Source organism: Vombatus ursinus, unplaced genomic scaffold (genome assembly GCF_900497805.2).
Source record: "Vombatus ursinus unplaced genomic scaffold, bare-nosed wombat genome assembly UNPS02014821.1, whole genome shotgun sequence".
NCBI lineage: Eukaryota > Metazoa > Chordata > Mammalia > Diprotodontia > Vombatidae > Vombatus > Vombatus ursinus.
In genome coordinates, this window is record NW_020954599.1 from 32,176,428 (window position 1) to 32,202,396 (window position 25,969).

Consider the following 25,969-nt stretch of genomic DNA (forward strand, 5'->3'; position numbering starts at 1 on the left):
GGTTTAATGGCTGATAATGACAAGGTGTCACCTCTTCCAAGTAACCCATTGGAATTTTAATAGATTTAAGTCCACTCTATATGCTCCTGCTGCCATCTTTTGGCTCAGTGCCCTGACATTTTGTAAACCTTACCTTTTCCTTCCCTCAATACTTACCTGTCCTGTGTCTCATTCCATAGGAGTCTTCTAGGACTAGGAACCAAGGTGTTAATAGCTGATAGTGACAATGTGTTACCTCTCCCAAGTAACCAGTTGGAATTTTAACAGACTGAAGTCCTCCACCTCTATTAATACTCTTATGGTTGGCTCCTAGGAGTCACCCCATGCCCTCTCTAAGAGGAATTTGGGACTTTGTGGCAGGGTGAGCTGGAGAGAAATCATTGTTGAGGAAAGTCTTTTAGCAGGCCCTCAAATCCAATATCAAGTTTTACCCCAAGTTCTCTTTGTGGCTCAAGCAATTTCTTTTCCTCCTCTTCAGAGTGGCCCAGTCAGCCTGCCTGCTTCTGTGGTGACTGACTGACTGACTGCAGGCCTTGCTTGGGAATTTGTTTAATTCTCATGGAGAGCGCCATTTGACACAGAGCAGACATGGTATGTCATAAGTTCAGGGCTCCATATGATCCAGGGAACAAGGGAGGTGAGTACAACATCAGTCATTTGCCTTCTGTGTTAGTCCAGGCCCCCGAGTCAGAAATGGGAGCTTGACAGCTCCGAGGATCTGCTAATTAAGCTTGATTGGCTTCAGCGAAGTTGATCTGGGCTGGCAAGCCCGGACTGCGGTTACTGCTGAAAACCTTACTGTTGCTCTGTGGTTAGCTGAGACAGGAAGCCCTTCAGTGATTTTATGCCTATGCAGCTGCCTTCCCCAGCCTCAGGCCCCAAGCCTGGACCACCTTCACTGTCCTGAATGTTTGGATAATAACAAGAATATCAACTTATATTCATATGATGCTTTAAGCCCTCTGTGATCTCACTGGAAAGTAACCTTAACTCTGTTTGGGTTGTTGTTGTGCAGTTGTTTCAGTCGTATCTGGCCCTTCATGACCCCATTTGGGATTTTCTTGGCAAAGATACTGGAGTGGTTTGCCATTTCCTTCTCTAGCTCATTTGACAAATGAGGAAACTGAGGCAAACAGGGTCAAGTGCAGCTAGTATTTGAGGCAGGATTTGGATTCTGGAAGATGAGTCTTCCTGACTCCAGGCCCCTAATTCCATCCACTGTACCACCTAGCTGCCCTCTTGTTGGGATAGGGTTGGAAATACTCCCATATTACAGATGAGGAGATTGAGGGTCAAAGAGATTAGGCAATTTGCCCATCATCTCACAGTTCCATCCTCCCGACTGAGTTGGTCCACCCTTTTTCCCTAACCATGACCAGTTCCACTATAGCTCCAATAACCTTCTAATCAATTCCTCAGGACTAGGATTCCAATCCTAGTCTGGTGGCCCAGTATGATGGAAAGTATCTCTGCTTTGGAGTCAGTGAATCTAGGTCCAAATCCCAGCTTGGCTCTTTATTGTCACTGTGGCTTTGAGAGGCTTCAGTTTCTTGTCTCTATAAAATGAGGCACTTGGATTAGGTGATCTCTATGTTATCTTCTAACTCAAGCCCTATGAGCCCTCTAAGAGACAACTGATCCATTGTCCTCTCTGAGGTTTAATACCACCTTCCTAAGTTTGCGTGTTTAGTCAGTCAGCAAGCATTTATTAAGCTCTTACTTAGGTGCTAGTCATGGGATGCAAAGAAGAAAAAAACAGTCCCTGCCCTCAAGGAGCTTAAGATCTAACGGAGAAGACAACCTTCAAACAACTATGTACATATAAGATATCTACAGTGTAAACGGAGTTAATGTGGGGAAGGTTTGGGAGTGATACCGGGAAAGTTCTCCAGTATAAAGTGGGATTAGAGCTGGGATTTGTTATTGTTGTTTGTCCTGCTTTCTCTAAGAGGACCACGACACCAGGAAGGTGTTGCCATGACTTGCAAGTGAATTGGATTGAAGTGAGGGAGGGCTGTGCAAAGTCACCAGCCTCACTTTCTCCTCTGGAGCCATCTGGGTCCAGTGGCAAGATATAGATCAGGATGACTGGAGATGGCCCCACATTGGGATTTAAAGGAAACCAGGGAAACCAGGGGGCGGCTAGATAGCTCAGTGAATAGAGTGCTAACTTTAGAGTCAGGAAGACCTGAGTTCAGATCTGGCCTCAGACACTTACTAGCTTGTGTGACCCTGGGCAAGTCACTTAACCTCTATTTGCCTTAACCCCTGGAGAAGGAAATAGCAACCCGTTCCAGTATCTTTGCCAAGAAAATCCCAAAGACAATAGGGATCATAAAGTGTCAGACACAACTGAATAACAACAACAAAGGGAAGCCAAACTAAAATAATCCCTGCCCTCAAGGAGTTTCCATTCTTCTCTCACAGAGGCTGGGCCTCTTTGCCTTGGCATACCTTAAACCAGGTCATGTTAGTTCTTTGTGATATAGAATTTGTGAAGCAGATAGAGCTAGAGATAGAGATAGAGAGCCATCCTCAAAGCCTGGGTTCTAGTCCTGCCTCTGACACATTCTGGCTTATGTGACTCTTTGTCAAGTGATTTGGCCTCTCGATCCTCTGACTTGTCTCTGAGACTCTTAAGTTTTAGAGGTGGTGTTTACCTCCAAACTCAGAGGGAGGCTAGGAGCCATACATCACAGTTCTAGCTACCATGTTCCACACTTAAAACAGTGCCTAACACATAGTAGGTGCCTAATAAATGCTTGTTGATTTTTCATTGCTCGTGACATAACTTCTGTGTTTAAACCAAGAACGATGGTCTCTGGTTCATCCAGTCAGTAATGCAAAATTTCATTAGCCAGAAAAATCTGTGCCAAATATACCTATTGGTAAATGATATTTTAATGGAACCATTCACAAAACTTATTATTAAAGAAAAAGTAAAAAAAACTATTTGAGAAATTAAACATCTTCAATATATATTAATTTACTCATCCTAAGTCCTTACAGAATTGTGATGTAGATAGCTTAGAAATCTGTTCTGAAGAATCTTTGTTCTTTGGGACCATAGATGAAAAATACTGTTCAGTCCCAGTAAAAGAATAAAGATGGAAAGCAAAATATAAAATTTTTTTTAAAAATGCTTGTGGATTGATAAAGAAGTCAGCCTGGGATTCCAGCCAATGGCTTCGGAATCCAGATGTAAGGCTGCTTACCACTTGCACTTCTCAGGAGAACGAAATAACAGACCACACATAATCCAAGCCACGTTGGTCCTCTGTGGCAGAGGACAGAAAGTGGACCTTGCTCAGCCCTGGCACCCCCACCATTCATTCAGATGATGACTCTCGCTAACAGCATCTATCTCACAAGGTTATTGAGAGGATCAAAGGAGATACTATTTGCAAGCTTAGCATGGTGTCTGGCCCATAGCAGGCATTTAATAAGGCAAAGGAGAAGGGAAGGGAAGAGGATGTGCATTTTACATTGTACCTGCTATGTGCCAGGCATTGTGCTAAATGCTTTACAGGTATTTCATTTTATTCTCACAATAACTTGCCCCGGTCATACAGCTAGTATCTGAGGCCAGATTTGAATCTACAACTTCCTGATTCCAGACCCAGCACTCTATCCATAACACTCTCAAGCTGCCCTTAATAAATAAAAATAAATCTATAATTAATGGTTGTTCTCCCTCCCACTGAAATCACCCAAGTGAATGCCTGTGGGATTACTTTTCTTTACCAGACTATAAACTTGAGATGAAGGATTATGTCTTATTTAACCCTGTAACTTTCCCTCTTGGGCCAATAGTCATGTCTCAAACTTAAGTACTTCGTCACTGTTGAAAATTGCTTCAGTGTGGAAGAATAAATGTTTTTTTGTCTGGAAGTCAGAATGTCTGAGTTCTAATTCTGCCCCTGCCTTGGGTGACCTTGAAGAAGTTGTCTCTCTGGGCTGCAATTTCTGTATCAGTAAAAGGATGGGATTGGAGCAGTTGACTTTGAAGATTCCATTCAGGTCTTATGTAACATTCCATGGCTTTGATTGTATTTTTTGTAAAATGAATCCCCATACAACCCTATCCACCCCATCCCTTCTTTGTTGGGTTGTGACTTCATCAGTACAGGGAAATCCCAGCGAGGAAAGTCCCTCTACCAGTGAAGGTCAGCACCCCATCTGCAGCTAGGAGTAAGTCTTTGGAATTAAGTGACTTGTCTAGGATTCCACAGACTGTTTGTGACAGAGGCCGGAACTCAGACCTGCCTACTCCAAGGCCATCTCTCCATTGCTATCCTATGCTGACACATAAAGCCTCTTGGTAGAGGCTTTATTGGGTTCCTGGATCCAATAGGGCAGTCACCAACAGTGCCCACATCATCAGATGACACAGCAGGAATGCATTTCCCTTGTTGGCCTCCCACCACAGAGTATGCACCAAGGGTACACTAAGGACTGGCTTATACATGAAGCCCTTTGTCAGAGAGAGGAGCATTATTTTTTAAAATTATTTTTATATTAATCTTAACTACCAAAAAGAGTATTTATACATATACATATATACAAACACAAAAGGAGGATTACATATGAAATTATGAATCTCTATATTCATATAGCTTAGTTAAAAAAAGTTTATAATAAACTCTACCTATTACCTTCAAAACTCCTGTTTGTCTTTCCTTCTGACTTTGATTTTGTTCTCTTCTGTACATTTAAAAAATATTTCAGTGGTCCTACTTTTATTTTTTTTTGTCGTCACTTTTTCTACCTTCTCTCTTCTCAATGAAAAACCAAAAGAGGAAAAAACAAAACCAAATTGCCACCAACCAAAAAACCAAGAGGAGCTTTTTGGACAGCTCTGTTGTAGATGGTGGGAAGAGGGTGTGAATAACAATAACTCATATTGACATAGAACTTTCAGGGCCATGCATTGTGTCCAACACAAGCCCGTGAGATAGGTATTCTAAGTAGCTTTAGCTTCACTTTACAGATGAGGTGACCAAGGCTCATAGAGATGGAATGATTTGTCCAAGGTCACACAGCTAGCAAATCAGTTTAGCTCAATTCAATTCATGGAATTCACTTAATTCACTTAATTCAGTTCATAGAATAATAGATTTAGATCTTGAAAAGAGCTCAGAGATCATCTAGTCTAATCTCCTTGTTTTACAGATGAGAAAACTGAGACCTAAGGATGCTAAGTGATTTGTCCAAGGTCATACAAGTAGTAAGCACCAAGATGTGCTTAGTAATCCAAGTCATCTGTTCTTTGCGCTGGACCACAAATCCAATTCAGTAAGCATTTGTTAAGCACCTACTTATGTGCCAGACCCTATCCTGGGGGATACAAAGACAGAAATAAAAATAGTTCCTGCCCTCAAGGAGCTTCCATTCTGCTAGCAAGTGTCAATGCCCCAAACACAGTGACAATGAAATGGTATCCTTGTCTTGAATCTTGTGTCATACCTTATATACAAGGGGTGATTTTGCCTATAGAGCTCTTGGGCTTTGCCCAATGTGCTCCATGATCAACAGCACACCTTTACGCTGGTTAACTTTAGACTGCCTTTCTAGCAAGAGGAATGCTGTCTATCTCCACGTAGCAGAGCTATTTATTCCATGTACAAAGCCAGCTGGCTGGCACAGCCACACAAGACCTACAGTCTCCCTGTACCAGCCTGCCTGATGGGTGCAGATGCCAAACTTGGAATGGGGTCTGCTTCCACTCAGAGTTTTGTGTTTCCCACTAGGTCTTTTTTTATTCCAGGTGAGTTACTTTCAGCTGAGCTTTGGGCATTTTCTCAGATAGACTGAGATAGTTCCTGTCCAATCCATTTTCTTTTTTTTCTTTTTTTCTTTTTTTTTTCTTTTTTCCCAGTCCATTTTCGATGACATCTTCTCCTCCTTGTCCCATGAAGAGTTGGCTTGACTCTTCTATAATCTATAAGACTTATGAAGCATAAGTTGTGGAAGACTTTCTTCAGGACCACCTAACTCTAAATCCCATGATCCTGTGAGAGGAGGATGAGAGAGAGACAGAAATAGAGACAGAAGACAGAGAGAGACAGAAATAGAGACAAAAGAGAGACAGAGAGAGAAGAGAGGGGAGAGGGGAAGAGGAGAAGAGGTAGAGAAGGTGACAGAAAAAGAGAAGAGAAACAGAGGAGAAAGAGGGGAAGAAAGGAGAGAGGGAGAGAGAGGAGGGAGGGGGAGAGAGAGAAACAAAGAGACAGAGATAAGAGAGAGGAGGAGGAGATGGGGACAGAGAGAGAGAAGAGAAAGAGATGGGGGAAAGGAGAGAGAGAGAGAGAGAGAGAGAGAAATAGAGAGATTTTCAGTGTTACATATAAAAATTCTATGAGATTTAACATTTTAAAATGTTATTTCATGTAATACTTCGACCTTAGATCAAACATTCGTAACATTTTTTGTGACATGGACCCCTTTGGCAGTTTGATGAAGTTTATGGCCATCTCAGATTCTTTTTTTCAAATTCATAAAATAAAACAAATACTATTTCAAAGGAAATCAATGATTAGTGAAAATAAAGATGTATTTTTTTCCCCTTTTAAGTTCTTGGACCTCCTAAAATCTACCTATAGACCCCTTGAGGGGGTTAAGAATCCTTGCCTTAGACTTTCATAAACTATGTTAGATTTGGAGTTAAGAAAACCTGGGTTCAAATCCAGCTTCAGTCACTTACTATCTGTGTCACACTGGACAAATCATTCAATCTCTGTGTTTCTATTTCCTCATCTGTATAATAAGTGGGTATGACCTCTAAGGTCCCTTACCTAAGACCCTAAATACACACACCAAAAAAGATCCTTCCAAGCAGAGTTGGAACAAGGCATTGTGACCTAAACCAGGTTTGACAGTAGTGCCCCCACCCAACCCCACTACGTTTGAATATTGTGTCCTCTATGATTAATGGACAGGCAGTCTGCAATGGTGGAGAACACTGTGGTCTTGGAGTAGGAAGACTTGGGTTTGAGTTCCCAGTAGGACACTTAGTATGATGACTTTGAATATGCTTAACCACTTTGAGCCTTCATTTTCTCATTTATAAAATGTGGGGGAATAATACACTATTTATTTCACAGAGTTGCTATGGGGAAAGTGCTTTGTAAACTTTAAAGTGATTTTTTAATGTGACATTATTATTATTAACATCATCATCGCCATCATCATCATCATCATTTCTCAGTGGCAGCTATTGTCCCTCACCTCCCCATTCTAAGGCCCTCAAACACCAGAAGGAATATATCTGAGAAATGCCTCCTGGTCCTGTGGACAGACTCCAGCCCTGGAGAATGTTCATTCCTCTGTAATCTAAGGCCATTTTTTCCCAGAGGACTTGTTCCCACAAGTTCCTAGGCCACAGATGTGTTTTCCTGAGAAAGGTGACATGTTTTCTAGGAGAGTTAATTGGCTTGAACTGGTTTAATAAGCTCTCTTGAGAAATGCATTCAACAATTGCACACCTGTCTCCTATGCAAAAAACGCAGCTCCTGAGGTTTTGGATTGCATAAGGTGTCAAAGTTGGCAAGGAAGATACCAGTGATACTTGGAAAGATAAATCTATGCTCAGGAAGCCTATTTGAAAAAATGCTATTTTATGGGCCCTACTTGGTGGTCCAGAGACAGAGCCCTGTCACCCAGATTGGAGTATCAAGGAGGCATTAGGATGTAGTTAAGATACCTCTAAATGGGGAGATGGGAGATATGAGTTTTACTTCTAGTTCTGTCCATGATAATTAACTTGATAAACAAACACTAATAACCATTCACACTTATGGAGTGATTAAGATTTCCAAGGCACTTTCCATTCCTGCGAAGTAGATAGTATAAATAATATTTCCATATTTTACACATGAGGAAACTGAGGCACAGAGTCAGTGATTTACTCATAATCCCCTAGCTAGTAAGTATCAGAGTTGGACTTTCAAACCAGCTCTGGACTCCAGGAATAATGTTCATTCCACAATGGTGCCAAACTCAAAAAGAAACAGATCCTTATGAGGTGCATGCTGGCTTAGAAAAGCACAGATTAACATTATCTACGTTGTATTATCATTTTATTTCTTTTGTTAAACATTTCCCAATTATATTTTAATCTGGTTCAGGTCTCAGTTGGGAGTTTTATGAAGGCTTAGGACCTAGGGTAATGAATTTGTCATCTGTGCAACTACAGCATACTGCCCTCAACTGGCTCCATGACCTCAGGTAAATCATAACCCCCTAGAATTCATTAATGAAATGAGGAAATTGGAATAGAGGAACTCCAACATATCTTTGCAGTTCTAACATGTTATGATCAGAGAATGAGAAGATCTCAGAGTTGTAAACAATCTCAGAAGTCTTCTAATGCAATCCATACTTAACCAGGAATCTATTTTATAATATCTACAACAAATATCTTCCAACTTGAAGACCCCCAGTAATGGGGAGCTCACTACCTCTCCAAGGCAGCCTATATGTCTAAGAAGTTGAGTGACATGGTCCTAGAGTAAGTCTGTGGTGGGGAGCTCAGAGAGGAATTCATATATATTCCAATACCCTCCAGGCTACCAATATTGATCTGATATAGACATCAGGGGGAAAAAAATCTACCATTGAGAGAAAGATACACATGCATATCACAAAATCAGAAGCCCAGAATGTCAGAAGGAACTTTAGAGAGCATTTAGTCCAGCCTGCTGACTTTACAGATCAGGAAACTGAGGCCCAGAGAGGGGAAGTCAGTTGCCCAAGGTCACACAGCCAGTTGGTGGAAGACCTGGTTCCAGGGCTTTTTCCACTATGTCTATTTGTCCTCTTAATCTCTTCTGACTCAGCCATTGCTCCATTCTGACCTGCTTCTTCAAATGACAAATTCATTTCATTACAACAAATAAAAGAAAGAGAACATAATATATCTAATTCCACAAAAAAGGCCATGAGAAATATTGTTTCCTTCTTTCCATTTGTACTTCATGTCATAATTGCTGTAAAGATGGGTTAGAACTGAACCTGAATTATGGACTGGTTTTCTCCCTCAAAGTCTTTCCAAATAACAAAGTTCATGGCCAACAATAATAATTTCTCACATTTATTTATGGCTTTAGAGTTTACAAAGACTCTTACATCCATTATCTCATTCATTTCATTTTCCTCCCTTCCTAGTCCTGCCCTATGGTTAGGCAATTCAAGATACTGTCCTCATCTCTCTAATCCCTTGCTCCCTGAACATATTACCCTCATGACTTGTCAGTCCTATGCTATCCCCACCATCAGCTTTCTCTGCTCCTGCTGGGATTATTGAAAAGTCATAAAGGAAATGCCAAACCTGCAATATCTGATCTCACCTGGGTGAGATCACTTGCTTCTTCCCTCATTCCCTATTTCAAGGCTTCTCTTTTCAAGCCTCCTACACCAATTCCTCCCTTTTCCTTCTGTGCAGATGTGGACCTGACATGGACCTCCCCTCCCTTATCAGGAAAATAGGGGCCATTAATAATGAGCTTCCTTTCCTCCCTATTTTACTGCTCAGACATCCTCAACGTTATTGCCCATTCTCTCTTCCTTTGCTCCAGGCTCTGGTGAAGAAGTGGCCCTTATCTTTGCCAAAGCAAGCCCCAATACTTAATGCCTTTGATTTTCTGCTATCTCTTCTGGCAAGCTGCCCCCTCAGCCATTCTCCCTACTCTACCCTCCAATCTCTCTCCCTATATCTATTGGTTTTGCTGCTGCTGCTGCTGCCTATAAACATTCCCAGTTTTTTTCTAATCATTAAAAAACTTTCAATTTACCTTGGCATCATCTCAAGCTATCATCCTACACTTTTCCTCCCTTGCACAGACAAATTCCTTAAAAAAGAAGGAGGAGGAGGAGGAGGAGGAGGAAAAGAAGAAGAAACCATCTACATTTATCACCTCCATTTCCTCTCTCCTCACTCATTTCCTAACCTTTTAAAAATACTTTATTTTATTCTGTACTTAAGAAATAAAACAAACATTTCCATAACATAATAGAAAAAAATTATTGCTCATGAAATTGTAAATCTATTATGTACAATTGCTATTCCAAAATAAATATACAATAAAGTTATCATGTAACTTTCTCTTTTTTTTCTTATTTCTTCCTTTCCTCCCTCCTGCCCTAGAGATAGTTACCATTAGATACAAATATATATATGTATACATATATATATACGTACACACATATGTAAAATCATTCTATACATACTACTATTTATCATTTCTTTGTCTGGATGCAGATAGCATCTTCATAGATCTTTTGTAGTTAATCTGGATATTTATTATAAATAAATAATATAATATATATCATTTATATATAACATATAATATAATTATATATACTATGTAATATAAAATAATAAATAATATAATATATAATTTAAATTGATAGTAGTAATAAATTAAGTAAAAATAAGTCAAAATTAATCACTCAAAGTTATTCTTAAAACACTATTGTTGTTACCACATACAATGTTCTCTTGGTTCTGCTCATTTCACTCTTCATTATTTTGTGCAAATCTATCCATGTTGTTCTAAGATCATCGAGCTCATCATTTCTCATAGCACAGTAAGATTCCATCACGATCATATACCACAATTCGTATGGCTTCAGACATCACCCTTCAACTGAAATTTCTTTCTCCAATGTTACCAATGATCCAGTTGCTCAATATGAAGGCCTATATTCAATCATTTCCTTTCTTGACCTCTGAAGTATTTGATACCATAGACCATCTCCCCATCCTTCCTGGGTTTTCATGATACCGTTCTTTCTTGGGTTGTACCCATCTGTTCATTCTTTCTCATTTTCTTTTGCTGGATCATACTATTAGATTTGGTCCAGGTGTCCCTTGAACATCAACAGTATAAGTGCCTAATCAATCATCCATGTCTCTTTTCCAGTAGTATGTGTCCACCAAGCCTCTGACCTGAGTCGCCTTCTTTTCTCTCTCTACATCTTCTCTCTTGGTAATTGCATCAGCTTCCAGGAATTTAGTTTTCCTGTCTCCATAGATGACTGCCAGATCTCCTGGACTACAATTCTGTATCACCAACTGCCTGTTTTATATCTCAAACTGTCTGTCTCCTGGATATCTCAAATTCAATATGTCCAAGATAAAACTCATTGTCTTCCCTCCTAAACACATACCTCCTCTAGACTCCTCTTGGTACTTCAAGGGTGCCACCATCTTTCAAGTTGCCTATGACCTCTAAGATAGGTAGTACAAAATTTGTCTCTCCTTTACAGAGAAAAAAATACCAAGGCTACCAGAGGTGAAACAATTTACCCATGCCTACACAGCTGGAATTTGAACCTAAATTTTCTAACTACATGACTGGGATTCAGCCTGCATATTTTGTAGTACCTAGGACACTATGAAGTTAAGGCATTTTCTGTGACACTACTAATTTTAAAGACTTACGCTTTTGCTCATTTAGATCAATAGAAGGTCTCTTTGTTAAAGAAAATACTAAACAATAATTATTACAAAGAGAAGCACAACACAATGATATGATAATTTAAATATACTCCCCAAATGTAGTAGATTTGAAGTGTTTTTTGTAAATCATCCCCAATCAATGGATAATTGAACATTTGTATAACTTTTGCGTTGGGGATGTCCTAGGAAAAGTTAATTGAGTTAAGAATTGGATAGAAAACCAATAGTAGTGGCAGATATAAACACCCCATTAATGAAATATGATGTTAAGCAGAAAGATAAACAAGAAAAATGTTACAATAGAGAGCTGAATAGAGAGCTAAAGAAATTGGATTTGGTGTGTGGAAAGAACTGAAAGGAAAAAGTAAGGAAAATGCTTTCTTTTCAAATGCATATGAATTAGTCACAAAGACAGAACATATTCTAAGACTTAAAGCAGTTTTAGATAAACTCATTAAGGCTGTCATTATAAATACAACATTTACAAGTCATAATGCAATAAAAATAGCAATCAACAAGGAAAATATGATCAAAAGATATGGGCTTGTATGAACACTAAAAAATGTTGAATAATGTGTACATTAATGAACAAATTGTAAAAACAAGAATAGGTCATATTAAAGATAATGAAAGTATTTAAAAACCTATCAAAATTTGTGGTTTACAGCCAAGGCAGTACTTAGATACAAGTTTATATCCCTTAATGTTGATATTAACATGAGATAATATAAGAAAATGAACTGTTTGTAGCTAAAGAAATTAGAAAAATGAACAAATTAATACAACAAAAGCAAGCAAAAAGAAGGAAATTATTAAACTGCAAAATAAACAATAAAACAAAATTGAATAAGCAAGAAAAACAAAAATCTGCTCTTAAAAAGACTAATAAAATTAATCATTAACAAATTTAATATAGAAAAAAGGGAGAAGAAAGCCAAATGACCAAAATCAGAAATGAAAAGAAGAAATACTTCTCATGATTTTTTTTTAAAAGGAAAGAAAATGAAATCTGTGAACTATAGGCCAGTAATCTTATTTTCATTCCTGGAAAATTCCTAGAACATATTATTTGTATGAAGATTGTGAATATCTGGAAAAGGAAGTAAAGATTAGAAAGATCCAGCTAGGTAGCCTAGTGGGTAGAGCTCTGGGCCTTAAGTTCATATGCTTGCTATCTGTGTGACCTTGGTCAGGTCATTTTACCTCAGTTTCCTCAATTGTAAAACAGGGGTGATAATTTTGGCACCTACTTTGCAAGGTTGTGAGGATCAAATGAGATAATATTTATAAAAAGTGCATAGCTCAGTCCCTGGCACATAGTAAGCCGTATGTAAATGCTAGCCATTATAATTAACTAACTTGGTTTCATCAAGAACAGGGCACGCCAGATTAAATTTATTTCATTCTTTGACAGGGTTACTAAACTGGTAGGTCAAGGAAATGTAGATAGAGTTTATTACCAAAGCATATGATAAAATTTCTCATGCTATACTTATAGAAAAAATGGAGAGATGCAGGCTAGACTGCAACTAGTCCCTCCTCACAGTTCCAGGGCAGAAAAGAGTACTTGTGGTTGCTCAGAGACCAAAGCACAGGCCAGGAGAATAGTAAACACCTCTCCTTAGATCACACCATCTTGGAAGAACTGAAAGCTTACAGACTCCCAGAATTAACTCTGAAAACAGCTGCACAAAAATCCTAAAGCTTAGGACAGTGCCCCCTCCACCCCTGGAGCAGAGCCCAATTTTAATGTAAAGTTAAAAGTTAAGAAATAGGCTGGAAAAATGAGCAAACAAACAAACAAAAATCCTAATCATAGAAAAATTACTATGGTGACAAGGAAGATCAAAACAAACTCAAAAGAGGACAACGAAGTCAAAACTTCTACATCCAAAGCCTCAAAGAAAAATGTGAATTGGTCCCAGGCCCAAAAAGAATTCCTGGAAGGACTCAAAAGGGACTTTAAGAATCAAATAAGAAAGGTAAAGGAAAAATTGAGAAAATAAATAACAGTGATGCAACAAAATCATGGAAAAAAAGTCAATAGTTTGGTAAAGGAAGCACAAAAAATGCTGAAGAAAATAACACCTTAAAAAACAGAATAGGCCAAATGATAACGTGTCTGTTTTGCACAAAAATTCAGTGAAGAAAAGAATACCTTAAAAAGCAGAACTGGCATCATGGAAAAAGATCTACAAAAAATTCACTGAAGCCAAGAACTCCTTAAAAAGTAGAATTGGCCACATGAAAAAGGAGGTACAAAAACTCACTGAAGAAAATAATTCCTTAAAAATTAGAATTGGGAAAGTGGAAGCTAATGACTCCATGAGGCATCAAGAAGCAGTAAAACAAAATCAAAAGACCGAAAAAAAGTAGAAGAAAATGTGAAATATCTCATTGGAAAAACAACTAACCTGGAAAATAGATCCAGGAGAGATCATTTTAAAAGCATTAGACTACCTGAAAGTCATGATTTAAAAAAAAAAAGAGCCTAGACATCATCTTTCAAGAAATTTTCAAGGAAAACTGCCCCAATATCATAGAACCAGAGAATAAAATAGAAAATGAAAGAATCTACCAATCAGCTACTGACAGAGCTCCTCAAATAAAAACTGTCAGGAATATTACAGCCAAATAGCAGAGCTTCTAGGTCAAGGTGAAAATATTGCAAACATCCAGAAAGAAATAATTCAAATATCATGGAACCACAGGCAGGATAACATAAGATTTAGCATCTTCTACATTAAAGGAGCAGAGGTCTTAGAATATATTCTGAAGAGCAAATGATTACAACCAAGAATCATTTACCCAACAAAACTAAGTATAATCCTTCAGGGGGGAGGGATGGAAAGTCAATGAAATAGAGGACTTTCAAACATTTCTGATGAAAATACTAGTGCTGAATAGAAAATTTGTTTTTCAAATACAAGATTCAATAGAAGCATAAAAAGGTAAACAGGAAAAGGAAATCATAAGAGATTCAATAAAGTTAAACTGTTTTCATTCCTATGTGGGAAGATAATACCTGTAACTCCTAAGACATTTTTCATTATTAGGGCAGGTAGAAGGATTTATATATTAACTCACAGGTGGGAGTTTAATATGATGGAATGATATCTGAAAAATTAAATTAAGGAGTGAGAAAGAGGATTTTACTCAGAAAAGGGGAAAGGGAGAGAGAGAATGGGGTAAGTTATCTCACATCAAAAGAGTTAAAAAAAAAACTTTCACAGTGGAGGGGAAGATGGGGGAGGTGGTGAGGGGAGCACTTGAGCCTTACTGTCATTGGAATTGGCTCAAAGAGGGAATGACATACATACTCAGTTGGGTTTAGAAATCCATCTTATCCTATAGGAAAGTAAGAGGGAAAGGGGATAAGAAAAAGGGGAAGGTGCTGATAGAAGAGGGTGCAGATTGGGGGAAGTGGTAGTCAGAAGCAAAACACTTTTGAGGATGGACAGGGTAAAAGGAGAGAGAAAGTAGGGTAAACAGAGGGAAAATAGTATGGAGGCAGATACACAGTAATCATAACTGTGAAAAAAATTTTACAGCAAGTTTCTCTGATAAAGACGTCATTTCTCAAATATATAGAGACAAGTCAAATTTATAAAAATAAGAACTATTTCTCAGTTGATAAATGGTCAAAGGATATAAAAATGCAGTTTTCAGACAAAGTAAACAAAGTTATGTATAGTCATATGAAAAAAATGTTCTAAATCACTGATTAGAGAAATGCAAATGAAACAACTCTGAGGTACCATCCCACACTTATCAGATTGGCTAACATGCCAGAAAAAGAAAATGACAAATGTGGGAGGGGATGTGGGAAAATTGAGACACTGATGCACTGTTGGTAGAGTTGTGAACTGATTCAGCTATTCTGTAGGGCAATTTGAAACTATATACAAAGGACTATAAAACCGTGCAGGCCTTTTGACCCAGCAATCCCACTACTAGGTCTGTATTCTAAAGAGATAAAAAAAAGGAAAAGAACCTGTATGTACAAAAATATTTATAGCAGCTCTTTTAATGTTGGCAAAGAATTGGAAATTGAGGGGATGTCCATCAATTGAGGAATGGATGAACAAGATGTGGCATATGACTGTGATGGAATACTATTATGCTATAAGAAATGATGAACAGAAGGCTCTCAGAAAAAAAAAACCTGGAAAGACTTACATGAACTGATGCAAAGTGAAATAAGCATTACCAGCAGAACATTGTACACAGTAACAACAATATTGTACGATGATCAACTGTGAATGACTTCTCAGCAATGCAATGATCCAAGAGAATTCTGAAGGACTTATGATGAAAAATGCTATCTATCCCCAGAGGGGAGAAAATGGATAGTTTTCAGACAAAGTAAATGTCTGAATGTAGATCAAAGAATACTTTTCTTCTACTTTCTTTATTTTTCTTGTTTGTTTTTTTTGTCTGCATTTTCTTTAACAATCTGACAAAAATAGAAATATGTTTTGTGTGACTGCATATGTATAACCTGTATCAAATTGCTTGCCTTCTCAATGAGGGAGGAGGAGAAGGAGGGAGGGAGAGAATCTGGAACTCAAATTTTTTCAAAAATTAAACTTAAAAATTGTTTTTTCAAGTAATTAGGGAAAAATAAGTTACTAAATTTTTTTAAATAAAGAGAAGTCTACCCTGTTAACAATATAAACCTGCTTTTTCCATCTAATCATAGGCACCATTGTGACCTCCATATCCTATATCAATCATTCTTGGAGATGCTGGGATCGAAGGAATTATTAAACCCCTCTTTTCTACAACACACACACACACACACACACACACACACACACACACACACACCCTCCACCCTAATAGCTAGCAGGTAACAAGGTCAATGATAAAAAATGACAACATTGCCAATTAATTTCCTAAATGTTGGCTATTACCCCAAAACAAGGTCAAATGAGGAATGAATGGCAGAGTTAAGACTGAAACTCATGTCTCCTGTATCCTAGCCAGGCTGCCCCCTCATATTGTTTTTGTTTGGAGGTAACCGGCATTAATTGACTTGCCCAGGGTCACACAGCTAGTAAGTGAGGCCAAATTTGAACTCAGGTCCTCCTGACTGTGGAGCTGATGCTCTATCTACTGGGCCACCTAGCTGCCCCCTGCCTCCTCATTTTGAGAAAATTAAAGTGGTTTTCATTTCAATGATAATCACAGCCCTTGCTAAATGCTCATACAGCTTTAACAAAGTTAAAGAAAGTAATCATGCATTATCTTTTTTTTCTTTTCCTTCTTAGGCTGTGAGGTTGAAATCCTGGGTGTCAGACCTTCTTACTGTCTAGAATATAAAAATGTCCCAACGGATACTGATTTCGCCAATGCAGTCAGTAATGCTCTTGACTCTTTCAAGTAAGTGTCCCCAATTCTAAGCTACACCATGGTCCGTCCTTATTTTCAGCACCTACGATGAGAGGAGCTCAGCACAAGATCAGAAGACTTGTGCAGATAGAGTTGTGTAGGAGAAGGCAGTGAACTCTGAAAGTCAACAAGCATTTATTAAGCGCCTATCATGTGCTGCTGCTCTTAAGGAGCTCACCGTTTAATGCGAGATGTGACATGCAAATAACCATGTACAAACATGATACATTCAGGATAAATTAGAAATAATCTCAGAAGGAAGGCACTAAGATTGAGGAAGATAAAGGATTGGGAAAGGCTTCTTCTTGAAGAAGGTGGGATTTAAATGAGAAGTCTTTCTCATTTCCCTCTCAATTCCAGTGTCTTCCCTCTGTTAATTATTTCATATTTATCCTGTATATTGCTTGCTTTATATGTATTTGCGTATTGTCTCTTCCATTAAATTGTTAGCTCTTTTGGGGCAGGGACAGTCTTTCGCCTCTTTTTTGTATCTGCCACACTCAGAATAGTGCCTGGCATATAGTAGGTGCTTAATAAGTGTTGATTGATTGATTGAATGATTCATTTGAAGGAAGCCAGGGAAGACAGGAGGCAGAGAGGGCAGCTTGAAGTGACAGCTGTTTCTGTAAATAAATGAGGACAAATAGAATCAGATTAGGATGGCCTTTGTAAATTCACCTAAAATGTAAACAACGTAAAAGATTGGGAAAGAGATAGGCAGACAAGATCTATGGGTGCCTGAGTTTCCTCATATATGTGATAGGAAGGAATAGGAAGCAGGGATCCTGAGCAGTTAATTCTGTTCCCATGCCTACAGTTGCCTCTTCTAGCCCTACCAGGGTTATTGGGAAATGATTAGAGTACTGTCATAGAACCGAAGTGGAAAGAAGAGGTTTTCTTAGGAACATCTAGTCTCTGATTTTTAAGATATCCCAACTCCAAAGTACAGGACCCAGGGTATTCACTGCCATATCTGGTGAAGTATGTTCCAAGTTTTTTTTTGGGGGGGGAGGCCAGGTATTACACTAAAAGTTATTTTCAAGACCATCCATTAAAGTCCTACTCTGATGCCTTTTGGCAGTATTGATATGACCCTGGGATCTTGAGGGCTATGCCTTCCAGTGGAGCAAAGGCTCTGGCAGATTCTACCAACCTTGAAGGGCTTCAGATACTAGCACTGGTGGCAGACCATGTGTCCATCATCCGAGTACCAGCCTGGTTAAATTCAAAAAGTGTCATTCTCAAAAGATGGGCCACCAGATAGAGGATACTTTTGACTATAGTCACTTACCACATGGTAGACTGATAATAAGTCATATTAGTGGGGAGGGGCTTAGCTCAGTAGCCTGTCTAAATTGAGAGCCAGGCACAAAGCAGAACCAGAAAGAGAAATGAAGTTAGTGACCTCTCTTAGATCTTTTGACTACATATCAACCATATGGCCACAAGTGAGATCATCTGGAATGCAATAACCCCACAATTCTTGATAAATGTCTACTAACTGCCACCAAATTCTATAGAAGTCCAGTGGTCTCAAAAGTTTTCTGTAAACGAGCAGTTAAGGTGTGCTTCTATCTCTTCTGGCTCATTGCTGAAATGCTATGTGACTCATGACTGGACAAAGTATCTGCTACAGAGACACTTGTCCATTGGTAGTTTCGCAACAGCTTCCTGTAGCCAGTCCAATTCTCTGACCAGTTTTTCCTCTTGTTCTTCCATTGTTTTCCCAAAGATGGTAAGGTTATTCAAGAACAGCCACAATTTCAGAGAGTTCATGTCTCTAACCTACCTTTTCCAAAAAAACTGTTGAAGGGTGGCAAGTGGGCACTCCTGAAGGTATACAGGCAAACTGGTAGAATCCAAGTGGGCAGATAACGGCTAAATTGTTCTCCACTATCTTAAAACTCTGGTAGTATGCCCTCTATCTGTTCACTTTTTAAAATCATTGAACACCTGATGGACAGCCCAAAGCATCTTGAACCCCTGGCATATTGTAATTGTCCACTTAAGTTTTCTTGCTCAAGGTCCAATTGTCTACAGGGAATGAGGAGGGAAACAAGAATTAAGTGCCTACTATGTGTCAGGCACTGTGCTATGTGATCTATAAATATTCTCTCATATGACCCTCACAACAACCCAGGAAGGTAGATGCTATTATTGTCCCCATTTTACAATTGAGGAAACTGAGGCAGACAGTGGTTAAGTGATTTGCCCAGGGTCAAACAGCTAATATCTGAGGTCAGATCTTAACTCAAATCTTCCTGACTCCAGGCCCAGAACTCTATTTACTTCACCATCTAGTTGCCTATTCATATTTTATTTGGTGATTCTTCTTCCACACCATGATGATAGGTAGATGTTGCTGGATGCTGTGTAGATATCAACTATCAGCAGTTCTTTCAGATGGTTTCTGAGATCTTCCATCACTTACAGGGGGATTGTCTGTGATTGCTGAGGTAGAGAGGTGGATTTTGTGGGTTGTTTCTTGGACACATTCCACATTCCACTTGTCCAATGAGAAGACACTTGATCTCCTTCTATACTTCTATCCCTCCCTATCCTATTCTTCATGAAAGTACCAGGGAATAGTCAGTTTTCTATGGATCTGCTCCTGAGCTGGAGAAAGCAGTAAGTCATGTGAGGTCCTCTAGAATGACTTATTTTCAATGATCTTCTTTTCAGTTCTTGCATAGGGTAGATAAATAGATGTGCAAGTTATGCTGTCTAGCTATCAAGTCCCAGATTTCTTCTTATGGTATTCTGCTAATGTCTAAAATAGTCTGGAAATGGCTGCAGTCAATGCCAGGACTCCAGAGATGTTCACTGTATGTGGACCTCTCAAAGCCAAAGCATCCACATTCCTATTGACAAGAACTTCCATAATAATCTCAAGTTTCATGCTGATATAGCCCAAATCTGGATGATTCTTGTTACCCACAGAGCCTTGAACTTTTCATAGAATTTAAAGGTTTTTTTTCCCCCTGAATATCTTCTCTTGTAGAACAATTGGAATACAACAGACCTTTGAGAGCCACTGTCCACCACAATAGAACACTTTACATCTTTGACCTTCAGAATTACTTCTGCATAAAGACCTGTGACTCCTGGTGGAATAGACCCAGAAACCACTGGTGACAGCATCAGGCTTCTCGTTATCTTCAGAGTCCTAAAAATCTGTCCCTGACTTAGTTTTCATTTCTCAAAGCAAGTCTAATGAACATCAGTTTTTGTTAAACCAAGTCTCCATTATCTTCTCAAATGCAATCCAGCATGCACTTTTCCATCCAGACCATAGTCATAGAAGAAAATAGCTCCACCCCTTTTCTGGTTCTCTGTTGGTGACATCCTTACATGACTATGATGACCTCTTATCTTCCGATCTTTTGCTCCTCCAGGTAGAATGGTTCTTGCATTACTTACTTTATTTTGCAGTGCAATGTGAGCAAATCAATTTGTAAACCCTAAAGTACTATACAAATATAGATTATGGTTTTTATTATATTTTAATGCCAGAAAATTCTACTTTCTGTGGTTCATAGGCAGGAATGCTGGACTTAGCATTAGAAGAAATTTGGGTTCTAATTCTGCATCTTGATAGTGACTAGTTGTGTGACCATGGACAAATCTCTTCAGCCTCAGTTTCCTCATCTGTAAAATAGGGACAATAATACCTACATTACTTTCTGTTCAGAGTTATTGTAAGGATCAGTTGAGATAATTATGTAATGCACTTTGCAAACCTTAAAGCACCACTATGAATATAATAATAACAGTATTTGTGATTAGTGTTAAGTCAAGTTGTTACAGTAAAAGCTCAAAACCTCTTGTGGGTAATAATAATAAAAATGATAATTGTTCATTTTGATATGGAATTTGTATAAAGTGCTTTTCTTACAATACCCATAAGTGATAGATTGGGCAAGTATTATTATCTCTATTTTTATATATGAGTCTCAGAGGAGTATAGGTCAGTAAATTATAGTCAGAACACAAATCCAGAAGCTTCTGGATGCTAAGACCAATGTTCTTTCCGCTGTACCCTATTATATAGGAAACACATTTTTTAAATATGTGGGGACACATTTTCAAGCCTGTCCTTGGGCACACAAATGCCTCAATAGAAAGAGGGCTTATTTTGGAGTCAGAGGCTCTGGATTCAAATCCTAGCTTTGTGCAAACCTAGGGCAAGTCTCTTATCCTCCTGTGGCCTCAGTTTCCTAAACTATAAAATGAGGTTCAACTAAATGGCCTCCCAGGTTCTTTCCACCTCTAAATCTATGCTCCTTTAACCCTTGCATGCAGTGGTTGCTTAATAAATGCTTGTTGACCTGAATTGAGTGAGTTCGCAGCTCTCCGGTTCCCGTGACTTTATCACAGTCTGTTGTGTGCATGCAGTATATGCAGTAGTTTCTTGAAGCTCGCTCTGGTGGTGCAGACTGAGATGGCCTGTCTAATCGAGATCCCGGGTGTCTGGCAATGTTCTGAGGCTCTGCTTTCCATCACTGCCACCAGGAAGTGATTGGAAGCAGCTGGCCCCAGGGCTGCTGGTTGAGTCTCCGCCCTTGGCTTCCTTCAACAGCTGTTGCCTGCACTGCTGGGTCACTCTGTGGGGGAACAGCCAACCTGCTCCCCACAGCTGTTCTATCCAAGCCCCTGACGAAAAGAGCTCTCTCCTCTTCACAAAGAGGGTGAGTGAGAGGCTTGGTGGAGTCATTTCATTATTGAGCTGTTTAGCCAGTGTAGAATGTCGCAGCCTGTCTAAGAATGATGCCCCACTTCTTACTAGCCTCATTTGTCAGATAAAAGGGTCAGTCAAGATGATGTCCAGGGTCCTTTTAGGTCCTGAGTTTCTGGGGATCCATAATTCTATCAGGGAAGCTAGATGATGCAATGGATAGAGCTCTGGGCCTAGAATCAGGAAGACTCATCTTTGTGAGTTCAAATCCAGCCTCAGACACTTACTAGCTATGTGACCTTGGGCAAGTCACTTCACCCGGTTTGCCTCAGTTTCCTCATCTGTAAAATGAGCTGGAAAAGGATATGGAAAACCACTCCAGTATCTGTGCCAAGAAAATCCTAAATGGGGTCACAAGAGTCAGACATGACTGAAACAACTCAACAACAAAGATCTTATCCTTCTCACTGAATTCTAGGGTGCCAGCATGATGGATAAGAACTCAGTCTTGGCAATAAATGCCCCAGAGAGAAGGGAAAATATCACGAGAGGAAGAAGTGGGTTTGAATCCTGGCTTTGCCTCTCGCCACCTGTGTGACCTTGGATGTTCACTACACCTCTGGGCCCCACTTTCCTCATTTGTAAAATGAGAGTGTCAGACTAATTGATGTCTAAAGACACTTTCAGTTCTAAATCTATGACCTTATGTGTTCCACAGATGGTTCTGGCTATTTGTTTCCATATAGGTCCATCACCATAATGGCCCCACAAAGTGTGGGTATGGTAGAAACAGTGCTAAGCTGGCAGTCAGGAGAACGGGGGTCCTAATCCCATCTCTCCCCCTTTCCCAGCTGGGTGACTCTGGGAAAGCCACTTAACTTTCTGATTCTGTTGTGTGGCTATGGATAATAAGTACATACCACCAGCCTCATAAGTTTATCGTAAAGAAAGTGTTCATAGAAATGAGTTGTTATTACACTTATTATTGTACACATGAACTGTGTAATTGGAGAGGCACCATGGAGTTCTGCCTGTCAAAGCATAATTTTTCCCTCCTGTCTGCTGCAGACATATGGTGCTTGGGAAAGGAGGGGCAATCCTCTCCATTAACACATTAGCGGAGATGACTTCATCCTATTAACTAGATATCATACTTGTATGACCTTGGATGGTAATAATAATAATGATAACAACAACTCATGTTTATATAATTCTATTGAGCCTAAATGAATATCTTTGTTAACTCATTGTTCCTAATTCTGCCACCAGGCCCAACTGAATAAATCTAAATCTTTCTTCTTCACAATAGTCCTTCAGATCCTTAAAAACAGTTCTCATGCATTCCAACCTCCTCTCAAGTCTTCTTTTCTCCAGGCTAAACATCCTGGCCTTCATGTGGCATGTTTTCAAGGCCCCTTCCCCAGGAGTGTGCTGGTAAATGTTTAACAACTAGCTCTCAAAAAAAAATTACACAGGGGCAGCTAGGTGGTGCAGTGGATAGAGCACTGGTCAGGAGGACCTGAGTTCAAATCTGGCCTCAGAACAAACACTTGACACTAGCTGTGTGACCCTGGGCAAGTCACTTAACCCCAATTGCCTAAAAAAAAAAAAAGTACACACATTTAAGTTTAATTTACATTGTTAACATTTTCTCCATTACTTTTTAAACTAGACAGTCAACAAAACAATAAATCAAGCCCTGATTTGTAGAATTTGCCAATTTCTAAAGTGTAACTGCTCACACTGAAAATTTAACAATCAGCTCTCAAGAACCAGATCCAGCACACCCATGTCACCATCCTGTAGCTAGCCAGTGATGTCATTCATAAAATGTGGGATTCAAAACTGATCACAATACTCTAAATCAGTGCTTCTTAAACTGTGGGTCACGACCCCATGTGGTGTCGTGAAAAATTTGGCAATAGTAAAATACTGAATGCATAACAAGCAAAAATTAATTAAAAATCAAACACATAATGAATCCAGGGTGTTTCTGGCAGCTTTTGCCCTTGTTGTATCACACAACCTCACTGCAGCATTGGTTCTGAACACAAAGCATGAGCACTTTACACAGCGCATGCCATCACACCACACAACACGAACGAACGCTGCTGAGATGTGAAAAAGAGGTCACAAGTGGAAAAGTTTAAGAAGCCCTGCTCTAGATGAGGTCAGACTAGGGCATGTCAGGACGCTATGGCTCATATAATATAACCTAAGATTTCATCCATTGCTTGTCTTGGCTGCCATGTATCAATCATGCTGTTGACTTATATTGAACATACAGTACATGAAACACCACCCCCCAATTGTTTTCAGTTATTCAATTTTTATGTTGTTTAGCTATATCTTCTTCATCTTGTACTCACACAGGTAATTTTTAAAACCCCTACTTTAAAACTTTACAGTAATCTTCATTGAATTTTATTGTGTTAGATCCAACCCAGTGTTCCAGTCTGTCAATGTCTTTCCAGATTCTGACCCTTTCATCTAGTAAGGTAGCTATCCCACCCAGCTCTGGGTCATCTGAAAATTTGATTGGCATGCCATCTAGCATATCATTCAAGTTATTGATTCCAGTATTAGATAGCACAGATCCCTGGGGGAATCTCCTAGGCACTGCCTTCTACAGGTACAGTGAGCCTTTAAGATTTTTCTTTGGGTCCATTGATACAGGCAGTTCTGAATCCTGAACTGTCCTGAACCACTACTATCATCTAGCCCACATCTCTCTATCTTGTTCATAAGGAGAGCAGGAAAAATTTGGTAAAATTCTTTGCTAAACTCAAGGTAAATTTTCTCTCTGTCTCTCTGTGTCTCTGTCTCTTTCTCTCCCTCTCCAGATGTATGTGAGTGTATAAATTGTATGTGTGTGTATAGTTTTGTTAGGGTTATGAAAGTGGTAGATGAGGGGAATCATAGATGATTAGATAGGTAGGAGAGATAGATGGATAGAAGGATGGATAGATAGGAGATATAGATGGATAGACAGGTAGGTTGTAGATAAATAGATAATAGAGCATTTATTAAGCATTTACTATGTGACAGGGACTGTGCTAAGTGCTAAGAATATAAATACAAGCAAACGACCATCTCTTCTCTTCAAAATGTTGTTGCTGTTGTTTTTCAGTTATGTCTGACTCCTTTTGATTTTGGGATTTTCTTGGTAAAGACACTGGAGTGGCTTGCCATTTCCTTCTCTGGCTCATTTTACAGACAAGGAAACTGAGGCAAATAGGGTGAAGGAACTTGCCCAGGGACACACAGCTAGTAAGTGCCTGAGGCCAGATTTGAACTCTGAATGATGAGTCTTTCTGACTCCAGGCTCAGTGCTCTATCCGCTACTCTGCCTAGCTCAAAAAACTTACATTCTAATTAAGGAAGACAGCATATAAAGGGGATCTTGAAAAGGAGGCAGTAGCCTCCAGTGACATAGTTTGGATTGGGTTCCCAACAGGGGAGGTGGAAGCCTAGTTCTGGGCAAGATGGGAACTTTTGTTCAAGGGTAGTTTTGGGGGGAGTCCAAGACTATTTTGTATTTATTCTTTGGGTTTATTGAATTTCTTTTGTATTTATTCTCTTTTCATTTATTCTGTATGGACTTCTATATATGTACTTGTTGTGTCCACCTGACTCTCCCTCCCCCTTAGAATGCAAAGTCTTTGCCAAGAGAGATTGTTTTATCCTTTGTATTTGTATGCCCAGTACTTAGCCAGGCAACCCTGACACATTGTAGGGGAAGATTGTTGACTTACTGATGGCCTCTGAGGTCCCCTTTAGCCCTCTATCTATAATCTTATCATTCTGTGACCAAATCTGGCTTTTACTTCTCTAAATCCTGGCTTGGACCCCACTCTTCTTCTCTCAGGTGGGTATGTGCCAGCACTTAGCACAGGGTTTGGTATATAACAAGTGATTAATAAAAAATGCCTTTCTACTCATTCATTCCGTCAGCCCTGACAATTGCCCCAACCACACCAGCAGGATTGAGCTGCCCCAACTGCGAGGGATACAGCAGTCAGCTCCCCAAATGTGCAAGTGCATGTGTGTTACTCAGCCAGTTAGTTGTTTACAAGCTCCTCTAGGTTAGCTATATATGTGCAATCCTGTGATAGAATCTAAGTAAATGAGAGAGAGACAGAGACAGAGACAGAGGGACAGAGGGATCTACATCTACACATAAATCTTAGACTGTATATGTATTTTGTGTGTCTCTGTGTAATTTTGTGTCTATATAACTTTATCTATCTTGATAGAGTTATCAGACTGATAAACATATCACTGGTTAGAAGGGAGGTCAGAAGAATCAGAGATATAAGATAGAGAGATCATTAGGTAAATTGTATATGTGCAAACCTTTGCTAAACTCTAGATAGACTATATACATACCTCTCTTTCTTTCTTTCTTTCTTTCTTTCTTTCTTTCTTTCTTTCTTTCT

General features: G+C 39.2%; 1 protein-coding gene across 1 annotated transcript in view; it reads left to right on the plus strand.

Moving 5' to 3' along the window:
* Positions 1-25,969, plus strand: part of ENPP6 (ectonucleotide pyrophosphatase/phosphodiesterase 6) — a 169,801-nt gene that overhangs the window by 85,018 nt on the left and 58,814 nt on the right. Inside the window, exon 3 of the mRNA XM_027837601.1 lies at positions 16,735-16,846. Coding sequence (XP_027693402.1) covers positions 16,735-16,846 — 112 coding nt within the window. The remainder of the gene's footprint in view (positions 1-16,734; positions 16,847-25,969) is intronic.